At 47.4% G+C, this 24,097-nt stretch overlaps 1 protein-coding gene across 1 annotated transcript in view; it reads right to left on the bottom strand.

The window, feature by feature from the left end:
• Window positions 1-4,161: 4,161 nt before the first annotated feature.
• Window positions 4,162-24,097, bottom strand: part of PARVA (parvin alpha) — a 129,324-nt gene continuing 109,388 nt past the window's right edge. The window contains exons 6-13 of the mRNA XM_087821738.1: window positions 23,374-23,489; window positions 19,826-19,884; window positions 17,642-17,661; window positions 16,283-16,344; window positions 15,486-15,554; window positions 11,965-12,066; window positions 11,152-11,224; window positions 4,162-6,886 (exon numbers count right to left, since the gene is read on the bottom strand). Of these exons, the coding sequence (XP_087677864.1) occupies window positions 6,810-6,886; window positions 11,152-11,224; window positions 11,965-12,066; window positions 15,486-15,554; window positions 16,283-16,344; window positions 17,642-17,661; window positions 19,826-19,884; window positions 23,374-23,489 (578 nt within the window). The 3' untranslated portion in view covers window positions 4,162-6,809. The remainder of the gene's footprint in view (window positions 6,887-11,151; window positions 11,225-11,964; window positions 12,067-15,485; window positions 15,555-16,282; window positions 16,345-17,641; window positions 17,662-19,825; window positions 19,885-23,373; window positions 23,490-24,097) is intronic.

Raw genomic sequence — 24,097 nt, 5'->3', positions numbered from 1 at the left:
GGGCAGGTTCTGTTTCTACAGGCGGGCAGTGAGGCCATTGTCAGGGTTTCCAGGAGGACCTGTAAGAGCCCGAGAGTCATGCCGTGCCAGCCCCGCTCCCAGGCTGAGCACACGTGCAGCAGATTCAACATCTATTGTCCTGTCCACCTCAATAAAACCTGGCACTCTTTAAAGCACTTGCCTTAACGACGTTTGTGTGTCTTGGAATGCCGCCGTGGGCTAACAAATCGCATCTGAAGATGTGAAAACATGAAAATTGATAACAAGAAATGAAAAGTCCGTTTCGCTGATAAAACATCATTTATCTTAATCATTGGGGCTTCTCAGAATTTCCTAAGTGCCCTTTCAAATGCCAGCATGGAAGCTAGTGGCCGCGTGTGTGCAGAGGCCTAGGGGGTCCAGGCGAGAATGCGGGCGGCCAGGGGACAGCCTGCGGGAGAAGCGTCTTTCTGGGGCAGGCGCTCGCTGGACTGGTGTCCAACCAGGGCTCGCTCAAGCCGGGCTTCCCAGGGATGGTTCTGTTACTTCAGTGCCAGTGAAAATAACATACCTTCCTATGAAAGCTGTTTCTCCAGACTAACTGTGAAGCATAAGCGATCCTCTCGTGGTAGGCATTATAACAATAATAACTCGTTCTGATGATGCGAAGTGGGAGAATGAAATTATTAGTCTACCTCCGGGGAGCGTAAGCCTTGCCCTGCCCTGGGGTGGATGTGGGCATTCCTGTCCCCCCACCCATCGAATCCACACAGGGAATTAAACTATAGAAGTCCTTCGTGGTGAGAAGGTTGGGAGCTCTGGTCCCCAGGGATCAGTTTTCTGGCTGTAGCTCTCTCTCCTTCTTTACTTCACACATGCAGCCTCCCCAGCTTCAGGTTCCCTTAGTCCCTCCCAGAGGACCAAAATGTGGAGAGGTTGCGGGTAGTGTAAGAGCTCCTGCCCTCCCAGCAGCCCCAGAAAAAGCCCCGGGGAAGTGGAGGCGGGCACTGCCTGAAAGCACCCCCAGCGGATGCTCCAGTCCAGGTTGGGGGTGGGCAGGGGCTCTGTCCCTCCTGGTCCCCTTCGCTCTCCAGCTACCACCATGGTATGCGGAGGGGCGTCTCGCACCTCCATATTGCTGACATAGCCTTCTCCAGAGTTTTCCTGCACAATGGCCACAAGGCTTTTTTTTTTTTTTTTTTTTTTTTAGTATTTTTTAAAATTGAATTTTATGGAGGTGACATTGGTTAATGAAATTATGTAGGTTTCAAGTGTACAATTCTATGATATATAATCTGTACATTGCTTTGTGTGCTCACCACCCAAAGTAAAATCCTCTTTAACCCCTTTGCCCTTTACTATCCCCCCAGCCCTCTGCCCTCTGCAAACCACCACACTGTTGTCTGTGAGTTTTTGTTTATCATTTGTTCATCTGTTGCTGTTTTATATCCCACATATGAGTGCATATGGCTCGGAAGGCTTTGTAATATATATTGCTTCCCATTTTTCTTGTGATAAAATCTGCAATCTTCCGATACCTCTTCCCCCTCTCACCTTCTGTATTCGTCACCCTGGCTTTCTGCCAGTTCCTTCAGGGCCCCAAGTCTTCTCCTGACTTGGGATCCTCACCCGTGCAGTTCCCTTGAAAGGCAAGCTCTTCACAGGAGTAGCTCAATGATTCATTCAGGTGTCGCTTTAACATGGGACTTTGCCAGAGACCCCTCTTGACTTCAAAATCTAAATGAGGCCTCTTTCATAGTTTTTTGTACTTCTCCACAGTGGTCATCACAAGTTATAAGTATAGCAGGTCCTTGAATAGTGTTGCTTCATTCTTTGTTTCATTATGATGTTGATAAATCAGTTCCTGGCTGGGGCCACTGCCTGCGTGTACTTGGCATGTTCTTCCATGTCTGAGTGGGTTTTCTCTAGAGACTCTGGTTTCCTCTCACATCCCAAGATGCGCACATCAGGCGAACTGGCATGTCTGCGCGGTCCCAGTCTGAGTGAGTGTGGGGGTGAGTGGCCCTGTGATGGAAGGACGTCCTGTCTGCGGTTGGTTCCTGCCTTGTGCCCTGAGCTGCTGGGATAGGCTCTGGCCACCTGTGACCCTGAACTGTAATAAGTCTGTTGGAATTCTCGTTTTTATTAGTCTTTCTTAACTGTATATATGCATAACTCAGACTTATTTTAATGTTTAATATTTGAAGTGTTTTGGGTCTTTATTTAGAAGTTGGGTGAAGTTTTTGTGACCAAAAATACGCTGTAGGGACTCAACTCTTGAATATATCAATTAGCTAATGGTAAAATTGGTTTTGTTATGTCGTTTCACTTAAAGTTGCAGTTTCCAAGAACCTATCGAAGACATTGAGAAATTACTATACCATTGATTTGTGATTATTTTCTGAGCTATACGAGTGTGCCTCACTTTCCACTGGACACAGCCCGCCTAACACATCGTAGGCCCTCAGCACATACTTGACTATATGGCTAAACGAGTGAATGAGTTCCATAGGGTACCCATCCTGCCTATTTCTCAGGAGGCAAATAGGTCCCATGGTGAGACATGAATGGGAGATGCCCTATTCTGCCGCCCCTTATAAAGTCACAGCGTGCATTAGTGTAGGGAACTCTGAGATGGGCTCCAATTAGAAAACAAAAAGTCAAGTCCAAACTGTAGAAAGTGAGTGTAATTTTCTTTACCCTGGCATTTTTTTCACTGAACATCTATTAACATCCTACAGAATGACTCTAAGATGCTTCACTGGTGGCTTCCTCCCTGGGAAGCTTGAAACTCTCAAGACTGTGAGGCTTGGTGAGGGGCTGCTCATCCCACATTGAGCACCCTCACGGTTGCCTTGCGGTCATCACGTGCACACACGTGATGAACACACGTGCACATATTCATATGCAGTCACCACCATGGTAAAGCGGGAGTGTGAGCAAATTCTGAAAAAAATTGGAGCTAGCCTGGGTTTATATTTTTCAGGGAAAAGAGAGGGAAAAATTGTAGAAATTTGGTATTGGCAGATATAGCCTTTGTAGTTATGACAGTGAGCCATTCATACATACAAACTTGTCTTTTGCTGATACCTGAATCTGCAAGTGTTGGGAAGCTGGCATGTAGATGCAGGGCCCTTAGCGATGAGTTGAGTCCACCTACTACCCAACATTCGCACCTGAATGCAGTTCTCTTGTTCTCTGTATCCACAGCAACTCTTTTGAACCTTCCAATAGACCTAATTGAATTTTATGGGAGTAGAGTGCCTGTAATATTAACATCAGTGAAGATTTTAGGACATGCCCCTTTTGCATATCTAGGATGTTTTATGTAGGTAGGGTTCCTGAGGTAGGGCTGCATTAAAGGCAGTGGAACTCAAACTACTTTTGGTCAGCTCCTACTTAGGGCAAAACTGCCAGACCTACCAACTTTGTCTAGTTTCATTTTCCAGTGGAAAAATAAATTAGTGATAATTTAGGGGGAGTGGATTATGCATGCCTTTGCTCTAGTCCTGGAGTATGGATAATTCATATTTGAACCACAATGTATACATGTCTTAGAGTCTAGTTATTGGAAAATTACAGCCCCAGGACACTGTTGATGCAAATAAGCTTCAGTATACTCTGTAGGCTTAACCAAGCGACCCACAACAAAGTAAATTGATAATGATATAGCTAAGCTAACAGTATTTCATAATTAAAAAGTACCCAGAGTAGCAATTGCAAATTGCAACCAACTCGGGCAACACTGATGATGTGCTGCTAAAGAGTCCTTCTCCCAGATCTTGGAAATGTCAACTCTGCCTACACATGTGAAATCGGAACCTTCCGACCGAATAGAGGAGCAGCGCACGGCTGCTGGGCTTGCAGCAGAATACTTTAGGGTACTTAGTCAATTATAAATCAGTAGCCCTGGTAATAATGTACAAGTGAAAGCTTAATCAAACTGCACACCGCTCACCGTAATAATCCAGAGGAGGACTTAAGGAAAAGAAATTCAGTTCAGGGCACATGGACATGTCTCGGGAACATGTCCCCTGAGACCTACCCCCACCCCAGCAGGTCTGTCTCTGACTTTTGCAATCGCCATCTAGGCAGCACGGCCTCCTCTGGCTGAGGCTTTCACTCCCTAGCGCAAGCAGACCAGAGACGGGCCTTTGGATTTACAAAGGGCTCAGACTCTGATTTTTAAAATGCGAAATGTTTTAATACTCAGTGTAAATAATCTCCAACAGATAACATTGAGAAAAAGCAATGTGCCTGATAGTCTATATAATAATATGCTATTTATGTTTTTAAAAAGCCAACAATTTTATTTGTATGTCGATGCTTTTTAGGGCTGGATTGTCTCTGGAAGTGAATGTGAGAAATGGATCAAATAACCCTCGACAGCCTCCAAAGAGGGGTATTGGCTGCTGGGGGAGAGAAGGGAGGAAAATTTAGTTTTTTCCCCTAGATACCCATGCCCGCTTCTTGAATTTTGCACCATTTATGTTTTAACTATTAAAAATCTCAATGAATTTAAGCTTAGAAAACAAGTGAGCCTATAGAGACTAGATTTGTTTCAGTTTTTTTTTTTTAAGAGACGAAGGTTAAGTTCGTTTTATTTATTGCTCTGATGCCTTTTCCCCCTTCAAAACCTTGCTCATGTATTGAGCAGGAGAATCTAGAGGAAAATCTCTAAACAAGACGGCAGGGTGAGAAACGCAGGCCCAGGTCCTGGGACTCTGGGCTGAGGCTAAGGCCTCCTTCTTGAAACACAATTTTCTGACAAATTAGATCTGTTACTAAACTTCCCAAGCGTTTTCGCACGGTGTATATGTAAAATACAGAAAGGAGAGCTCTTACCAAGGGCACTCGTTACATCGGGCATTTGCAGCTTGATATACGAAAAAAAAGACAAAACAAGAAAATCCGTAGAGCAAAGCATGTTTAAGCGTATGCACCGCTCGTTTCATCCGCTTTTACTGCTCAGGGAGACAAGGCAATGGCGTATCTTGATTGGCTATCGGATATTTAAAAGAAAACAAGCAAATACTACAGCATTTAGCGTCTCCTAAGGAAAAACACAACAGTTCACCAATTTTGTAAAAAATAATTGTGTCCCTTTCCATAAATTGGAACAAGACTACATTGTCTTTATATCTTAAATGCTCATTGTGCTGAGTAACAATTCTTTCTTAGAGCGAAATATCCAAAAAATATGTAGTATCTCTAAATTTTATGGGCTCTGAGCTACTGCAGATGGACAGTAGAGAGCTGGAAGGAAATGTTTTGGACAATATGGGGGGCCTAATTCTGGGTGGTGTAGACAGAGATCCAAATGAATTCCTCAGACTAGGAGAGGACTTTGTGCAATGGGCACAGATTTCTGGAGGCGGGTACACAGGCTGGGTCCATCTGGCATATTTGGGAAGATTCTATAATGAAGATATACCAGTAAGAATTCTTACTTACCCCAAGGCCTTGGTCAATTTACGAAGGCTGTAAGCCCCACAAGCCCTGTCCCTCATCTGAGGGTATTTCCTTATTTTTAAGTGTGAGAGTGTTTTCCCCATGCTTCCTGTCCTCCCAGTCACCCCCACTTTAGCCCCTTTGCTATTCGCACAGGGCCCGGCAGCCTGGGACAACTCGAGCCTTGTATTTCCAAGCTGGGTTCACAGAGCGGGGACGCAAGTCCCCACAAGCCCGCCAGTAGCCCACGCAAGGAAACCGCTCGGCCTGGGTCTGAATGACTTACATTTTTCCTCGCCTGAATTAGCCAGTAATTGCATGTGGGCAGACTTAGCCAGAAACGGTCTAAATGATCAATTAGAGGGCAAAAAGGAGTTCCTTTCTTTAAAGTTCAACGGTCCCTGGTAAAGAGCCCTACTTCCCAAGCCATGCTCATGTGGGCCTGGGCCGAGCTCTCTGTGGCGCTGGAGTATATTGTACATTTGCCTAATGATAATGAATTGAGTAGTTATTTTGCAGGAAAATATGGGGCACTTCCATTACATGCAATCAAGCAAAAAGGCTGTAAAAGGTGTCACTCCATTAATTTTAAACAGAATCCCTCCCAAATGTCACCCTGAAACCAGAGCACGGGGTTATTTCAAATCTGAAGGAATTAAGAGTAGTAATTTTCATTTGTACAAAGGAGTTGAGGGACATGATTCCTGCCACACACGCACTATTAATTGGGTTAAATTGGATTTTCCAATTTGAGTGAGAATCACTAAGCCCTGCCCTGGCCTGCTCGGTGGTGAGGTCAGTGGGCTCCTGTCTTCTTCGTGGGTGCACGTGCACACATACACACAACTACAGGACATGCAAAGTCTGTGATGTAATTGGTTAGTTGTTAATAAATATGTATGTTGTTCAGAGAGGAAAAACAAATGCCAATTTCTGGCAAGTCACTTTATCTCTCTGAGCCTGTTTCCTCATCTGTAAAAGGGGAGTGTAACACCTGCTTCAACTGAAGTCATGAGGACTACTGAGTTTGAACACATCAGAGCACTTGGTGTGGTGTCTGGCACATAGTTTACACCCATTAAATGGTAACTATTATCTTTATTTTCATCTTCTGTGGGGGTCTCTTGGGTCTTAGCTGGTTCAAATCACATTGAGGGAAATCTGGACCCAGCACCAGCTTGGTGAAAATCTTCCTAGGCCATTGCCGGGTCAGACCCCAGGGCCTGGGAGGTGTGGGTCAGCCCACCGAGTGACTGATCATTTCCTTCCTAATTCAGTTCCCACTATCTCTGGGTTATAGCTGGACTTGTGGGAGAGCACAGAGCAGGGGACAGGAATAAGCAGGCTAAGGTGGCTCGGAGGACGGTCCAGTCTGCCCCTCACTCCACGTTCCGGTACTTGGTGAAGAGGTTGTACAACACTCGCAGCGTGGATTTCAGGTCACAGTTGACGATGTCTGCATCAAAAACAAAAAATATGGACTGCTTCAGTGGGGCCACGTGGCCCAAAGTTGGCATCTGTTGACCTCTTCCATCCACCACCCACTTTGTGTGCCCAACATGGTCCTGCGTGGGTGCCCCCCTCATCCCAAGACATCATTCTGTGCACCAGACGCACTCCCTGTCCTGCTGGGCGATAGGAGCATCCCCCATGAGATGCCCAAAGGCCAGTGGGAGTTGAAGGAAGGGTTTTGAAGTGTGCAGCAAGAACTCAGAGCAGGGGAGCAGCGAGGGGCAGCGGTGCTGAGCACGGGGTATCGCCCCTCAGTAAAATGAAGCAGACCCCAGATCATGCAGCCTTCACCCTGGACACAGCATCTCCAGGCGAGGGGGGTGCTTCCCTGGCCCTGACTTTCCCCTATGTCTCACCAGTCCCTGGGTCCCCTTTGCCACAGAACCAGCCATGAGGGGTGGGAAGGAAGAAAGAACCTGAGGCTACAGTGGGGAGAGGTGGGGAGTTAGGACTAAGTTGCCTCACCCTCGGGAAGGGAGGGTCCCTGGAGGACACAGAAGCCCACTGGCAGAGTGCTCAGGAAGCATGTGTCTTTAGGGGACAGACAGTTTCAGATTAAGGACAAAGCAAGGCAGCTAGGTTTGAGGCTGTGAGTTGGAGTTATTTTCAGGAGAGTTCCTCCATGGGTTCCCAAGCTTTTATACAACCGTTTCCTCCATTCCCTCCCTCCCTCTGTCCCTTTTATTTAGGGGTCACTTCCTCTAACCCTCCGCTGCCTCCTCCCCCACCCCCCTCCCTCTTGTCCTGCACTCACTCCCTGGAAGGGCCTTCCTCTGAGCAACCAGAGTAGAGAAAACATAAATGAGAAAAGGAACTCTGCCTACTGTTCAGGAATGTATACTAAGGTAATAAAATTGTATGAAAAAGCAAATAAAATAAAATAAAAAAGACAAAAGCCTGTGGTTATCTTCAGGGAAAAGGGAGAGAATAATGTTCCAAAAGGGCAAATTGGCAGGAACTCTTGGGAGCTGGGAGGACTCTTTCCCCTGAGCTGGGTGGTGGATGCACGGCAGTTTGCTGGGGAATATTTCACTAACCTGAACATTTATATTTTATGCACCTTTCTGTAAATGTGATATTTTCACAGTAAAAATGATTAAAAAACATCTAACTGTGCAGAAGGTCAGATGAGGTAAATGATATACGAGAAAACAATAAATACTTTGGGATTCAAAGGTGGGAGAGATCAGGCTGAGCTGCTGGGAAAAGAGAAGCTGGGGAAGATGTCAGCACCTAGCAACGCCCTTGTCTAGGGACAGGGATCCTCCAAGACCAGGCAGAACAGAGGCCAGTGGCTGTCAGGCTGGGCTGTGGCTCCCACGCCTTAGCCTTGGGACCCTTGCCCATGTGGTTGTCACAGCCAGGTGCACCCAGGCCCTGCAATGATGAGCACCCACAAGGCTACATGCCAAGGGCCCGGGGCTGGGGAATTTCCTTAGGGTTCCTCCCCACCCCTAAACCCCCTCCTGTATGCCTCCTCTGGGCCTTATCCCAGTTCAGACTGACCCTCTTCCACCTCAGCTGGGCTTGTACTCTGCTCCAAGTTCTGTTGGTACACCAGGGGCTCCCAGGGACTACCCGAGAGAACTACTACCAGAGAACTAGTACCGAGCTTTCCTTTCTGCTCCCATGTTGGTTCATGCTTATATCTGAGCCTCCACCTGGGGCCCTGCCCAGTAGCTGAGCCCAGTTCATGCTGAGTCACTCCTGTGCCCGGAGGGCTGATTCTTGCCCTCCCCTGACGGCTTGGTGTTGTGTTTCTTAAATTCCACGCACTCAAGTCAAAGATTAGGAAGTTACCCCAGGTAGAAACGGCTAGAAAGGCAGAGAGGAGAAAAAGTGAGCTCATCAAGGGAGTGAGTGTGAAGGGGAAAGTAGGGTGGTACTGGAGCCAGGACAACAGGCTCCTGACTGGGCTCCTCTTGTCCTCTCCAATCCATTCTACCCACTGTAGCTGGACTGCTCAGCCTCTGGGGATGGTTGTGTTTCCAGGGAACTAGAAGGTAATGCAGCTTGGTTAGCAAAAGCCATCTGAGATGCAAACCCACAGTTTCCATGGGATTTCAAGGTACAACAGAGCTTTGAGTGTCAAACAGCATGGCAGAGAATGTGTTTTCCTGACCTTAAAACCATTTTGCCATGAAAAATGCCTCCACCACAGCCCATTTGATTTTGAAACACCCTCAAAGAATTACCCACATTGGCACGTTTAATAAAGTCTGTGGCATTTACTGCTCAATCTCCCTTTCCAAGGAGAAGCACAGAAACCCGAGGGAGTGCCGGGCATGCCTCTCTATGAAGTACAATTTCACCAAACACCGTTTCAGTTCTCCTTTACGCACTGGAAATTTTCAGCATGGGCATGATGCCCAGTGTAACAACAAATAAAACAGATGTGTTTTTCCATTCACATTGGTCAGGAAGTTTCATATTAAGCAGTTCAATAATTGTATGAGAAATATCATCGATAGGCTGAGATATCTCTACAGGTTAATTGTCACTGGGAAACTGTCTGTCCTGAGGGAAATAAATGCTTGAAAACTGAAGTATCAAAAGGAGTACTTCCAATTTGTAGCTAGGAAGTTTCATATGAAGAAGCTTGAGAAAACAGAAGCAGAAATGCTGACCACTCTCTTCCACTGTCTCTCTCCTACCCAGGGATAGAGTGCTCACCATCTGGCCACAGGACACTCAGGGTCCATTCCTAATGGCATTAGGATGCTAGTGGCCTTGCCAGGAAAAGAAACCCTAGAGGGATACAAACCTTGGTAGAGTTCCTCCTCTAGCAGTGACTAGACACTTAAAACAAGGTGACAATAAATGAGAATAAGGGTGGCTTTTGTTGGCTAGAGCTGATAGCACCAAGGTCTGGGATGAGGCGTGAAACCAGAGTCACTTTAGGACTCTGATGCAGCCAAGCCTGGTCTTCGGTGTGTTGTTTGTTGAGCTGGGTTGGGTGGTGCTCTGGTGTGGTCTGAAGCCACCCACCAGTTGTGTTGGTTCTGGAGCTCCTTAGGAGGGGAACCAGTGCAGGTCAATGTCAGCCTCTGCTTGTACTTGTACCTACAGCTCTATCCTAATCTCCAAACACAAATCCTACCTGATCCTTGGTTTAGCCCAACTATCACCATGTCTATTAAACCATCCCCCACTCCAGAGAGAAGCGAACATCACCTCCTCAATTCTTACAACCTCTTAGTTGTACCTCTTTCATGGCAGTTATCACTGCCATCCTTTTGTTCTGGTGACTGGGTACATCTTTTCTCTCCCCTGGATGGCTACAAGTGCCTTGAGGTTAGGGATGACCAACCCCTCTTGGCATGGGGCCTCAGGCCCACTGGACAGTGAGTGAAGGAGCCCCTCATGTGGCAATTTGGGTGGAAGGATTCAGAGCAGAGGAGCAACAGGGAGTGAAAGCACACAATCCCTACTTGTCCACTTGCCTTTAAACACCCAGGAAAGTGCAAGCAAAAGGGCCCACACATGGCATTCTTAATGCTCCAAACTGACACAAACACAAAATTATCTGCAACACAGCATTGAAACACTAGAGCTGCTAAAATGGAATACTTCAGTCGGTAAGTTTCAGAAAATAAACATCCGTACCAAGAAGGCTACTGAAGACACATGCCTCCTACATGCACAAATGCACACACAGCTCCAAGCGCCAGCACAGGAGGGTCAGTGGAGCATTTTGTTATTTGTGCCTTTTTTTAAAGTCTTACATTTTCAATCCAAACCCAACAAATCATCCTTGAGCAGTTTGGAATGGGCATAGGACAGGAAAGGCAATTATGCTCAGAGCAGAGCTGCCAGCAGTGGCTCCTGCAACCTCCCTGCCTGGCCTGGGATGCAGCAGTTTGGCAGGTCAGAACCCTGTCCAAGGACAGAAGAACCTGGAAACTGGGCACAGGGCAGTTTCCGCAGCAGCACCTCTGCTCTGCACCATGTCTGCTTGGGTCCTTATTCCTCTGATCCTATGCATGAGATTTCAGATTTTTACTTCCATAGATGTGTGATTAGCAGCTCATAAAGGATTTTCAGGACTGGGCAGCTATGCCCTGTCACACCTCCCCCTGCAAACGGCAGACTTCAGAAAAGAAACTCTTCTCTCTGCTATCAAACACGAGCCCTGTCCTTGCCCCGAAGACTCCTGTACAGGACGGGGTCTCACTATATTGTCACAAACCTAGGGGAAGAGCAAAGTACCTTCTGGCCGCGGTTTTGGCTTTTCCAACCCTCCATCTTGCATGAGCTCAAAGGCAAAGGAGACGTTTAAGACCTGGAAAGAGAAATGGGCTGCATACGTTGCTACACACTCATTCCCGGACCCTGTGGATCCCAGGACCTGCTCCCAGAGAGTGACGGAGCCAGCACTGTAGCCAGAAGGACAGAGGCTGAGCTAAAACGCCCTAGTTTGAAGGAGAAACAAGGCTACCAAATGGGCAGGCCACGCGGAGTTGAGCTGGCCCTTTCCAGCCTGCTGTTGAAAAGCACTCCTGGAGAAGCTCAAAATCCTTTCAGTCCCACTGTGTTCCTGTGTCAGCTACCAGGATTTTCAACTCAGGGACATTAGTGCTCTCCGCAAGATGTATGCAACAAGCAGAGAAGGGTTTCTGCCTTGGACCAAATGCGCCTTGTCCAGCGTGCAGGCTGTGGCGGCCTATGACAGGCAGCAGAACTAGGCTGAGTGTGACTTCTCAGGTCTGACCAACTTGCCCCGTCACTTCTGGGGAAAGATGAGACTGGTCTGAGGTACCTGGCTGGGTCATATGACTAGCGGACCAAGGCCAGGTTGTGCTGGGGGGTTGGGGTGGAGAGAAAGCTGTTTCGGATGTTCTGTGGTCTTCAGGCAGCTCCTTTCCAGCTCAGTGCTCATCAGAATGGGGCCCCCGTCCAACCACTGAAGACCCTGGGTAGGCAGGAAGTCGCTGCCTTTTTCCCAGACGGTCCCAGCCTAGGTGTGGGCAGATGAGTCAGGGAACGGGGGTTGGGGCCTCCCTCCACATGACCTCCCCTTACCTTCTGTTCAAAGCTGTCTGGGGTCAGGAAGAAACTGTGCAGGGGTACAAAGTAGCCCTCCAGGAGCCCCATGAGTAGCACCAGGTACACCCCATCTGCAAACTAGAGGGAGAGAGCCAGGTGAAGGCACTGGGCCCTTGAGCCCCCCAGCCAAACCCCATCCAGAGGGCTCGTCAGCTTCTGTGTTAACATGTCTGTCTGGTGCAGCACTAGAGCCACCGCCCATGGTCCTGATCTCAGTGGATCCAGCATTTATTGAGCATCAACCAAGTTCCTGATCTGGCACATGGACCACAGACATGAGCCAGGTGTGGCCCCTGCCCTGGAGGAGCTCATAGGCCAGTGGGGAGACTGATGTGGAGAAAATGCAGTAGCTGCTCTGATGGAGGGAAGCACATTGGTCACTCTTGCCCACTAAAGGCAACAGGGAAGGCTTCTGGAGGAGGCGCTGCCTGAATGAAGACCTGAGGGATGAGCAGGAATTAGCTAGGCTGGGGCAGAAGGTAGAAGGGCAAGGGCAAGGGCAAGGGGATGTCCAAGGCCAATGGCATGAGGCTACTAGGGTGACTTGCTTTGTGAACAAAGACCTCGTGTCATACAGGCCTAGACATTCTCCTTTCTCCCATCTCACTGTATCATCGCCTGAGGGGCACATAGGGCAGCTGTTACGAAGCTGGGCTCTGGAGCTAGGCCTTCAACTCTACTACTTACTGGCTGTGTGATCTGAGCAAGTTACATAACTTGTCTGTGACTTACTTTTCTCATCGGGAAAATGGGGATGACCATAGTATAGTATCTACTTAACAGGGTTATCATGAGGACTAAACCAGTTGATATTTGTAAGGTACCTGGAACACTGCTTGATGTGTAGGCAACACTTAATAAATAAATATTAACTGTAGCAGGTCCTTGAATAACATCATTATATTATAATGTTAATGAGAAAAACAAAATGGACTGGCAGTGTGGCCACTGTCTGTGTGGGGCTGGCATGTTCTCCCCATGTGTGCATAGTTTTTTCCAGGTTCTTTGGAAACACATCCTAAAGATGGGCACGTTGGGTGAACTGGCGTGTCGACATTGTCTGAGTACGAATGAGCGTGGGTGGCCCTGCGATGGAAGGGCTTCCTGTCCAGGGCTGGGTCCTGCTTTGTGACCCAAGCTGCAGGGATAGGCTCTGGACACCTTCGACCCTGACCTGGAATAAGCAGGTTGGAAAAGAATTCTCTTACTCGTTTTTATTATGTTGCTGAAATGGATGTATAGCTCACATTTATTTCATTGTTTAATATTAGAAGAGTTTGGGGGGAGGGGTCTTTAGGTAGAAGTTCAGTGATATTTCTGTGACCAGAAATATGCTGTAGGAATGTAACTCTTTGTTATGTCAACCAGCCCATGGGAAAATTGGTTTACTTATACATCGTTTTGCTTATAGTCACAGTTTCTAAGAACCTGTTGACCTCAAGTGAAGACGTACTGTATTGCTATTGCTACCTAGGAAAACAAAAAGGAATCAGGACACAACTTACTGGCTCTTATTGACCAAGTACAACCATGTGCTGAAGGCCATGACAATAGGCTTAGAGCCCCATCCTTCCCATCAGAGACAGGAGAGGCTGGACAGGCTGGGAACCTGGTCCAAGGGGCAATTCCTAGGTTAAGCAGAGGGATTCAGGTCTTTTGCTCAAGGAAGGGCAAGGGGGGGGGGCTGGGCACTTGGGGCAAGATTTGTAGAGTGGAGGCCTGTGGGATGAGGGACATTTGGAAGGAGTAGGTGTTCCAGGTATGGAGGAAGCCTGAGCAAAGATAGGGAGGTTGGAGGAATATCTGGGATTCTAAAACCTTTCACAGGAAGAGGGGCCACCAACTGTTTGTGGGCATAAACAGCAGTTGCTAGCGTTCACAAGAGGCCAGAGTTCTTGGAATCATCTTAGGAAACTTCTAAAAAAAAGTAGACTGAATTGCCTGAAATGTGGCTGAGCCCAGAATCTGAGCTCTACGGGGTGACTGGCTGGTGGGCCTGTGGCTCAGCCTTTGTTATGGGCATACAGCCCTGAGCATGAACTTGACCTAGGAGCAGCTTCCTCCCAGCTTCCATCCATCAGGTGGGTAGGGCCTGAGCATGACTCATCCTAGGCCACGAGTGGGGGTGGGGGGAGGCAATGCTAGAGCAAAACCTAGCATCCTGCCAAAATCAAGGCTCTCCCATGAAAGCAGTTAACCGGGCCTCATTCTGGCTGTGGCTGGAATGGGCCGAGAATAAAAATATCCAATCTCTCAACTCAGGGAAGACCTTGGGTTAGGGTCGGGGTTATTCACAGCTCTGAGTGCCACTGACATAGACAGCTCCACCCCCAACTGCTCTTGCTGAGGACTCGATGGTAAAACCCACAGACAGACACCCAACATGCTCGGCAGGGACTCCCTTTCATAGCTCCCTGTCTGTGCAAACTGAGCGGAAGTTCCAGAACTCATTTTAGCTCACTCGAGGAAATATCACTTTTCCAGAGTGTTTCCTAACTCCCCAAAGAGTATGTACTCGCTCCACAGAGTCCAGACACACTCAGACAGTGCTTAGGCACAGACCGGGGAATTGCTTTTAAAAACAACAGATGTCCACATGCTCAAAAGAAAACCTCACTTTAGAAATTCATCACAAATGAAAGGAGGTTGGGAAATAGGATAAATTATAGCCTTAAAGTATCTCCTACTAAAGATTAGTTAATACTTATAAAGGAGGGAGAGGAGTTTTACAGTAGGGAGGTCTGGTGGACACCAACTTACCCCAGGGATCAAAGTTACTGTCACCAGTAATGGGCTACTGGACAAAAGTGCCTGAGCACAAGACAGCATTACTTCGGTGGTGGTGTTACTGAAAATCCATAACCTGAATCAAATTGTGAGGGGGTGGGAATTTGAGACATTCCATGAACCCAATGGACTGCACTCTTTAGAAATGATGCCATGCAAAGAAAGGCTGAGGATTTGTTCTATAAGACACTAAAGAGACATGACAACTAAATATAGCATGTGAGAATTTTAGGGGGACTGGGAAAATTAGAATACAGAGTGTTTCTTTGAACCATGTGGCATTATCAAAAGTAGTCAAATACCAACAATTGTTTAACCTAAATAATGTATTATATCGATGTTAAAATGACCAGAATTTGATCATTGGATGTGGTTATCTAAGAGAATATACTTGTTATTTAGAGATGTATGCTGAAGTACTTAGGGTGGAGAGAGAGAAAAAACCCCAAATACAGCCAAATGTTAACAACTGGCATATGTAGGTGAAGAATATGTAGATATTCATGATAATATTCTTGCAAATTTTCAAAGTAAATTCAGTTTAATTCCAAGCAATTCAGCCCTCTGAGTGGACTAGAATACCCTTCCTCCTGAAAGAGCTTCAGGGTCAGTATGGAAAGCCCTCCTGGCAGTGCAGAGATGGAGCACTTGGCGTGGGGTGGCTGTCGAGCAGGCCTGGCCCCCACCCTCCACTTGAGGCTGTCACCCACCTGGGTTTCCAGTTCTGTGACCTCCAGGTTCAGTTTATTCAGGTGCTTATTCACGAAAGTGATGAGAGTCTAAAAAAAAGAAGCAAAGGCCAGGCACTGAGATGGAGACTCACCAGTGCCAGACCCTCAAGGCTACATCTGTGACTCCACTATGAGGACAAGGACCAGGGTGACCACACAGGATGAGGCCCAGACGAGAGCACTGGGCCTGGGACCACTGTGCCAGGCTGTGAGGATGAGCGAGCAGCCTGGGAGGCTCTTCTGCAAACCCTGGAGTCACAGGAAAGGATGGCCCCCAAGGATTTGCGGTCCCGTACACTATGTGACTCAAACTGTGAAAGAGCTGGGGGTCCTGAGAGGGTAGAGTGAGAGGTGGAGTTTCTGACCCCAGGGCGAGGTGGCTGAAGGAAAATTAGGAAGGGGGCCAGAGAAGAAATGACCCCACTGGGTCCCGCCTTCCAGCTCCTTCCCAGGTGCAGGTGCCTGGGCGCAGGGAGACAGAGGGAGGTCTGTGTCCGGAGGTAGGGATGGTTGGGGGTTAAGGCTGGAAGACAGGGTGCTCATGTCTCAGAACCCCCTGAGAGATGGTAATCCTCTGGGTGGGAGAAGAAAGGGACTGGGTGGGGTATCTAGTGAGAAGAACACAGGTAAAATGGGCATCAAGCAGGAAAGCCTGTGTCTGCAGAGATCTGGTGATGAAACCAGTTTCAGGAAGCTTGCAAGCTGCAGGGATGGGTTTTCCTAAAATGGTTTGCTATACTATCCCCCCTCCTTCCCTCCAGGCACCACTGCCCCACCTTTTTCACCACGTTGAGCTTATCTGGTGCATGGTCGAACAAGGTGTCGAAGGCATCACGTTCTGGGGAAGAGGAAAATGTCAAGTGAAGCAGAGAGCTGACTCCTGGTGGGGAGCCCACCGCCCGTCCTGGCCACAAGGTCGGCTAAGATGGAAACTCTTTGGGGTATGAAGCTGCACTGGGAACTCTGGAAGCTGGGTTCAGGGCAAAGATCTGGGTTATTCTTACCTTAGGGGCTGTCTGTGTGTGTGTCTACCCTCTCTGTCAACTCTCTTTTGGGCTGGGATTGAGGGAGCTCTGCCAAGCACTTTGACTTGGGACCGGTCATTTCCTCTTCAGTCTTCGTGTTCATTATATTATGATTTAGTAATGGTTCTAAAGTGTTTCTGAAGCTTTTTGGAGGTAGAATGTTATCCAAATATCAAATCAATTCACCCCCTAATGATCAAAATCAGGACACCCAGACAACCATCCTGCTAGAGCGTGAAAATTAGTAGGCTGGGAACCACAGAGCACTGGATAGGATGTGAGCTCCTCCTCTTGAGTGATCTAGTCACTTCAATGCTTTGTGCCTCAGTTTCCTTTTCTGTAAAATGCCATCTGAGAAATGAACCCCTCAGGTGTGTCATGAGATGAAAGATGAGAATGTATGTGCATGTGCTAAAGACCCTGATGTGTCTACTGAGCTGAGCTGTTTTAGCATTATTGGAATCATAATAAATACAGTAAATACAGGATCCTAGAGAACAGCAAAACCACGCCCCCTGCAGGTTCTCAGAACTGGGAGGTGAAGTAATGGAGGGGATCCGAGGCAGGGAATGAGAAGAGTCTCCAAAGGAGCCTGGGGCAGGGAAGGTCTGTGGTACTGGGGTCTCTTTCCCTACTCTTGCACTGATGGGCAAATCTGAGACTTCCAGGAAGGGGATTGTGCTCTCTGACACTCACAGACTTTACAAACAAACCCAAAGTTCTAGAAAATGGGAAGCTGTGACAAGGAAAGAGAAAGAGCTGCTTCTAGAACTGCTCGGCAGAGTGGGGAGAGGGGACAGTCTGAGTGGGTAAATATATCTTCTTTTACTCTCACACCACACTTAGATCGAGACTGCCTGCAAATGCCCAGGACCCATCCAGAAGCCCAGCAATGTCAACAGTCTGGTTACTTGCAAAAGGCCTATGCAGCTGGGGTCAGTTTTCCTCTTCCCACCAGTAAGCTGCCCTGCCCTCCCAAGCGGCTCTGCCACCAGGCTGGAGCACACACAGGCATGAAGCAAGCTGAGCGCCTGTTCTTCCCAGCTGCTGCAGGGTTAACTAGGCCCCCGAGGCAGCCGCCAGCACATAGCACAATCTCACGCAACTCACCATGCCTTCCCGAAAGAGCCCTGTAGGAAAAGAAAACAGTGTGAATCTTCTCTCCTCGCCCTTGATTGAAAAGCCCCCAAACTCTCTTGGTATTCTGCACTTAGGCATTTCACTGTCCAGGATGCTGTGGGCATTAGCTTGGGTAGGTCAAGTTCTTCTCTCTCCTATACATCCTGTGATACCCATCGAGCTGCACCCCGCCTTGATCCAGGGTAGGTTTTTCTCAAAGAGGGCAGGAACTGGAACTTTTAGCAGTGAAGCAGCAAAGTACTAAGAACACAAGCATTAAAGACAGACTACTACTTGTAAATCCCATGGAACCATTTGCTTGCTGTGTGACCTTGAGCAAGCTGCCTAACCTCTCTGGGCACTAGGTCTCATCTCTAAAATGAGGATAATGTTACACCCACACTAGCATGTTGTGAGCATTAAATAATTTAGTATGGAGAAAGATTTTAGCATAATTCCTGGTATACAGTAAATGCTCAATACATTTTTTTCTCAATACATTTTTGGTTCTCGTTAGTTTATTTCAATTGTGCATCTATCACCCATTAAATGATGATTTGTAGGTAATGCACTGGAAAGAATAATGAACTTGGAGTTAACTGTTGGATGGACCAGTGATAATCTCTTCTACAGCTTTGGGCTGTGGGGTTTCAGGAGGTGTAATCATTGCTTCATGTGTATATTATGAGCACCAATAGATACAAAGTGCTTCATAAACTGGAGTGTGTTGCCATTCTTAGGAGTTTGCATCTGTGTGTATGTCTGTGTGGTAAGAAGGCAGAGAGACCATAGTAAGCACAGGGCAGCTGAGAGATTGCTCTGAGAACTGAAACTTCACGTTCCCTGATTTGGGAGCGTCTCACAGGCTCCTCCGAGATACAGCTTCCTCTTTCACAAAAGGTGAAATAGCAGGTGAGGACAAGCCCAGCGAAGGTTAGGGGAGGTGGGGGCGGGACAGTGAGGAATTCTGCTGCTCTCCCAGCAGGTCTGAGCCAGGGTGGCTTTCAGCCTGCCCTTCGCAGAACCAAGGCCAAGAATCAGGGTGCCTGTTACATCAGCTAACCCTTCAACTGCCGCAACTGGGCCCAGGAGTGACATGGAGGCAGGCCATCAACTGGGTATGTGGGGAAGGGCCACCTCACATCTCTGCCCTACCCTGGACCTGAAATTCCCACACTCCCGGCCCCCTTTTAAGGCACATGCATAGTGTGGTCCACAAAGGCACCACTCTGGACCCCCATCAGCCATGACTGGGGAGGAGAAGTGAGTTTCCTAGAGATTGGGCAAGGCTTGGATGGTATGAGTCAGCTGTAATGGGGAAAAGCCAGAAAAGTCAGCAATGAAGGGAAAGGGGAAGGGGGCCAGGGCTGTTACCATGTTCAATCCTCACAACCTCTCTGGCAAGCAAAATGCTCCCCACTTCCGAGATCAAGAAACTGAGGTCAGAGAGGATAAGGGCACACAGGTAAGTAAAGTGGCAGAGTGTGGATTTGAACTCAAGTTAGGCTGGCTTAGAGGTGCCTGCTCTTTTTACTTTGCTCTTCTTGTTTGAGGAAGGACAGAGGAAAGTTGGAACAGGAGGTGCTTAAAACAAACTTTGCCTGGCTTTGCGTGTGGCCAGGGCGCAGGCCTGCCCAGGGATCTCAAACCCACACACGCAGTCCTGCTCTTTCTACTTAAGACCCAAACCTGTCCTCCCCATGGCAAACCCCTTACATGTTTTGATATTTGAATTTCTTAACCTAAGTGAAAACAACAAAAAACACCACTCTAAGGTAGCGTTTCTGGGTCATGGCACATGACCAAATAAATCAGATTCAGAAAAGAAAAACGTCCTTTTGAAGGTTAACAATTTAAATTCAACCCCATGTTTATGGCATGACGATTTCATGCTGGTTGGCTTTTTGGGGCCCGCTTTTTTCCTGGAGTGCCACAAAATTAGAATTTTTCAATCACTGCTAATTCTCTCTCCCCACTTCCCCACCCAAGTTTGTACCTTAAGCATTGAGAGGCATGTTTTGAATGCAAGGAAAAGGCTAAGCTATAATCATTGGCTGAAGTCTAATCCCTCTTGCAATCCCAATAAATGAAAACTAAATATCAGCAAATGGACGAATTTCGGAGAAACATCTGTGTTCCATTACAGAATCGCTGGCAACAATGGTGTTGACATACTCTGTGTTACCAGTTATTTCCTCTTGGATTTGCCGAGACTGGAGGATTCCTTCTCGTTTCTGAAACGGGGGTGGGGGGGAAGGGTTGGGAGGAGGAGAGAAAAATATGCTTTAGAAAAATATTAAAAAACTGATTAGCATTCCTGATACTGAGAAAGTTACTGCTGTTTAAGAAATGAGTCCGGAGTTGAGAAACCTCCAGAAGTGAACCGAGGCCCCTGACTTCCCGGGCCTGGACCATCCCATTCGTACTTAAGTGCAATTCGTGTTTAGTCCAAACAAGTAGGCAGTTTCTTGGATGGTGAATCTTTTCTTTCTTTATTGGAAGACATTCTGCTGGAAGCAAACTGTTTGCCTCCTGGAGTAATCCACAGTAAACCAAATGGAAGTGAAGCCCAGGGTGTGTCTGCCCTCCAGCTGGGGCCACGGAGGGAAGCTGAGAAACACATTTAGATGAGGGGCTGGGGTGGGGGAACCGAGGCCAACTTGGAGAATTCAAATAGAGGGAGGGTTTGTTTTTCTTTTTAATGGATAAATATGGGAGCTTTTAAATAAGTAGTGCAGTCCTTAGGTAACTAGCTTACTCTCTGAGAAAAGGTTAAGTACTCTGGAGGCTGGCCCATCCAGCCATCCAGCCAGCCATGCATCCATCCATCTGGCATCTATTCTACCCTCTCCCATCACTTCATCATCCTCCTTTATTTCACTAATCAGCGCCTTCTACGTACAACTCCCTCATTAGTATCTTCTACGTACAAGCCCGTGTTGAACTTGGAGCAAATACTATGGGATGTTTGACATAGTTCCTGGCCTTGAGGAACTTAGAGTAAAATGGCATAGATGAAACAGGTATGTGAGAATGGGTTCCCCAAAACAGGGTTTTTGCCTGATGACTCAGCTCAGTTAGTAGGATCCCTTTTGCTCTCAAGGGTCGCAGATAATGAATTATGTGGTCACGCTATGCAGAGGGAAAGTGCTGAATGCGGGACAAGAGCAGGCACATTCAGCTGGGATGGTCAGGGAAACCTTCCAAGGGGAGCGATCCTTGAGCTGGAACTTAAAGGACACATAGGATTTGGCTGGACACAGAGGAGAAGCCATTCCAGTGGAAGGAATGGCCTGAGCAAAAACGCAGAGCCAGAGCACAATGTGTTCAGGGGGTGGTTTAGAGGGAGGGGTCATGAGTCAATGGGGAGTCAGTTGAGCGATGGTTTAGAATTAAACCCTTGTTACATGGGCATGGGAGCTAATGACGGAGTGTTAGGATTCAGGAGGATCTTCTGATGGACATGAGGAGGGAGATTCACTGTATCAGGCTCCTTCATAGTCAGTTGCACTTGGAGGATGGTCTGGGCACAGAAGTCAGTTTTCAGAGCAAATTCATCTCCCATGAAGGCTGAGGTCAGTGTCCAGAAGGACCCTCCAAGCTCTGGTGTCTCAGTTGAAACCTGCCTTCTTGACCCTCCTGCCAGAACTTCCAGAACCTTCTCTTCACATTCTCAATAGCCACAGAATTCTAGTGTCCTTGCAAAATACTTTGACAGAAGGAAAGGTAGAGGCCAAGAGTATATCTGAGTTAGATTAAGAAGAATGGACTATCAAAGCAAAAAAGGAAGTTTAAAAAAAAATCACTCAAAGGTGATCCAGTGAGGATAAATCATAACTTTTCCAAATTCAGCTTTAACCCATGTAAAGTTTTCACCTGGGGCTGATGGAATCTGTGTTCTTGTCTTTTGAGCCCATTCACAGACTTAAAATCTCATCCCAACCTCATGCAGAATTAAATGCTTTTATACACGGTGGAAAAGAAATCTGGGTTGAATAACCCCTCGCACAGCATCCTGATTCACCCCTATCCATTATTTGTTCCCTAAAGAGCTCTCTGTAGTTCAGTGACTCACAGCCCATTCTGAGTCCTGCTTCTGAGCCTGCTTAACTTGATAAAGCGAAACACCCCATAAAACCTGACATGCATTGATGTCATTTTATGTAACGTGTCCTCTTTTCTCCCTCATGCTAACAAGATTGCCTATCAGAGAAATTAAACCAACAACGGCCTTCAGATGGCCCATAATTGAGCTCAAAATAAGGCATGAGGCATGGGCTTGCAGTGACCACTGTTTCAAAATAGAAGCCCCCTTCTCCTGTTTGGATCTTGAATCATCGTTTTAAAAAATATATAATGAAATGGATTCACACATTATTGATTGGTAAAAATAACACAATAGAGATGGCCTGGATTCACTAGGAAGATGCTTGTACCAGGAAGCGCTGGGCTGGCCACATCTCCACAGCAGACAGAAAATGCTTAGCACCAAGCTTGACACAGCTGAGTGCTCAATAAATGAGGCCAATTAGTCCCTTTCAGCCCACTGCACTTAGTGTCTGAACCACACACATTCGCATTGACTACAGGCTTCTGATAGCCCTCTCCGCTGCTTCTCTCTTGGCAGGCAGGGCCAAGGTGTTATATTCCTATTACGCACCCTTGATGTTTAGTAAGTTCAGTAGCCAGGAGGTGTAAAAGAAATACTTTTTCCTTAGGGCACAAGTGAGCACTCCCAAGCCCTCTTCCATTAACATCTGATCCCTGAAAGCTCAGCTCAAAGACCTTTTGTCTTGGAAGCTGGCCTGGCCTGGGGAGACAAAGTTTACCCGCCCTCAAGGCTCTTCCTTACCAAGGGGCAGCAGAGCTGCCACATTCTCTATTGCAGAACCCTGGATACTCAGGGAGCTGCTTATAAGGGGAGTCCTCCCTCGCAGCATGCTTATTTGGAAAAGAACAGAGACAAGCAAACAAAATGACCTTTTGCTAAATGGCATAAAGTTGGAAAATATAATTGAATTTGAGTATCTAATGGGGTTAGGGGTAGAATGAGATAGTCACAGGGAGAGTGCACACCCTCACTGTGGAAATTACAACAGCCATGTGAATGGAAATTCCATCCAACGATCTGGAAAAGATGACTTGAGATCCCAGCTGTGCTTCTCTGGGCGGGTGAGGAGTGGCAGTGTCCTCAATACAGGCACGGCCAGTCCGGTCTCTCCAACACACAAATGTACATGTGCACACCCTCACATCTGCCTCTTCCCAATACCTGTGCAGTGCTGTTTACCCAAAAGATGATGATTCCCTATGGTTTGCAGGGAGTGTGTGCATGCACACACACACACAGACACACAGACAGATACATCTTTCCTCCTGATCCTTCTAGGCATGTCTCATACACACCACACACACTCAGATATGCATTACATAGACACCCTCCCAAAAACACACATAAACCCTCATGACAAAAACATGTAAACCCCAGATACATGCACACACAGATTCCCATATACAAGTACACACACTTCCATCCTTTGCACACATGCATCCGAAAGCACAGTCACATGCCAATGTATAAGCACACCCAAGGACACTCAGGATTCATTCAGCTCTCCTAACAAGCTACGCCTAACAAGCTACGCCATGTGCCTCAGCTCTCTTAGGAACTCAGCCTCCACACCTCTTTAGGGGCCAGATGTTTGTAGTAGCATCTGTCTTACCTGGACCACAACCACTTGGATGGAAACATGGTCTGGGAGTCGGATTGGTGCCCTGAAATACTGGGACAGAGCAACCAGCAGATGCAGGATGGCTACCAGGCTCTTGGCATGAACAGCTGAAATAAAAGATGATTTTAAAAATTAGAGAATCTTCTTCTAGGTTCTAGGCAGATACAAGCAGATATCAAAATGTAGCTATACCACATCCATTTCCCCTTTTATCTCATCCCTGAGGATCAGGGGACAGACACCCTTGGTCATCACAGGCCTCACCCTGGGCCCCCTCATTCTTGGCCAGGTCCAAGCAGCTGCCTCTTAGGTCATGCTATTGCTGGATTTCCAATGTCATGCCTCCCTGTTCTAATCCAAGGTTCCCAGAGAGACTCTGACAGTGGCTGAATTCTGAGTTCAGATCAGCTCTCCTCCACCTCCATGTTTTTTGTTCACTCTATTTTAATAACCACGGGCATGTCTGCTTTGCACCCTCCCTCCCATCCCACTTGACTGTGAACCCTTCGGGTTATCACAGCTACCTTTGTCCTAAGGCTCTACCCAAAGCAGGCCAACTATCAATGGACAGTGAGTCAGGAACACTGGATCCCTTCCTTTGTTCAGGGCTTTAAGATCCCTGGAGAAGAGCACAAAAGATATCTAAAGGGCTTAGCTGCTCTCTTGTGTCATGTATGGTCAGTGTCAGCAGTGCCCCTTGGGGAATGGCTGGGAG

The sequence above is a fragment of the Miniopterus natalensis genome, chromosome 11, assembly GCF_054644295.1.
Source record: "Miniopterus natalensis isolate mMinNat1 chromosome 11, mMinNat1.hap1, whole genome shotgun sequence".
Lineage (NCBI taxonomy): Eukaryota > Metazoa > Chordata > Mammalia > Chiroptera > Miniopteridae > Miniopterus > Miniopterus natalensis.
The sequence above is the reverse complement of the archived record's forward strand: the minus strand, read 5'-3'. Positions and strand labels throughout refer to the sequence as shown.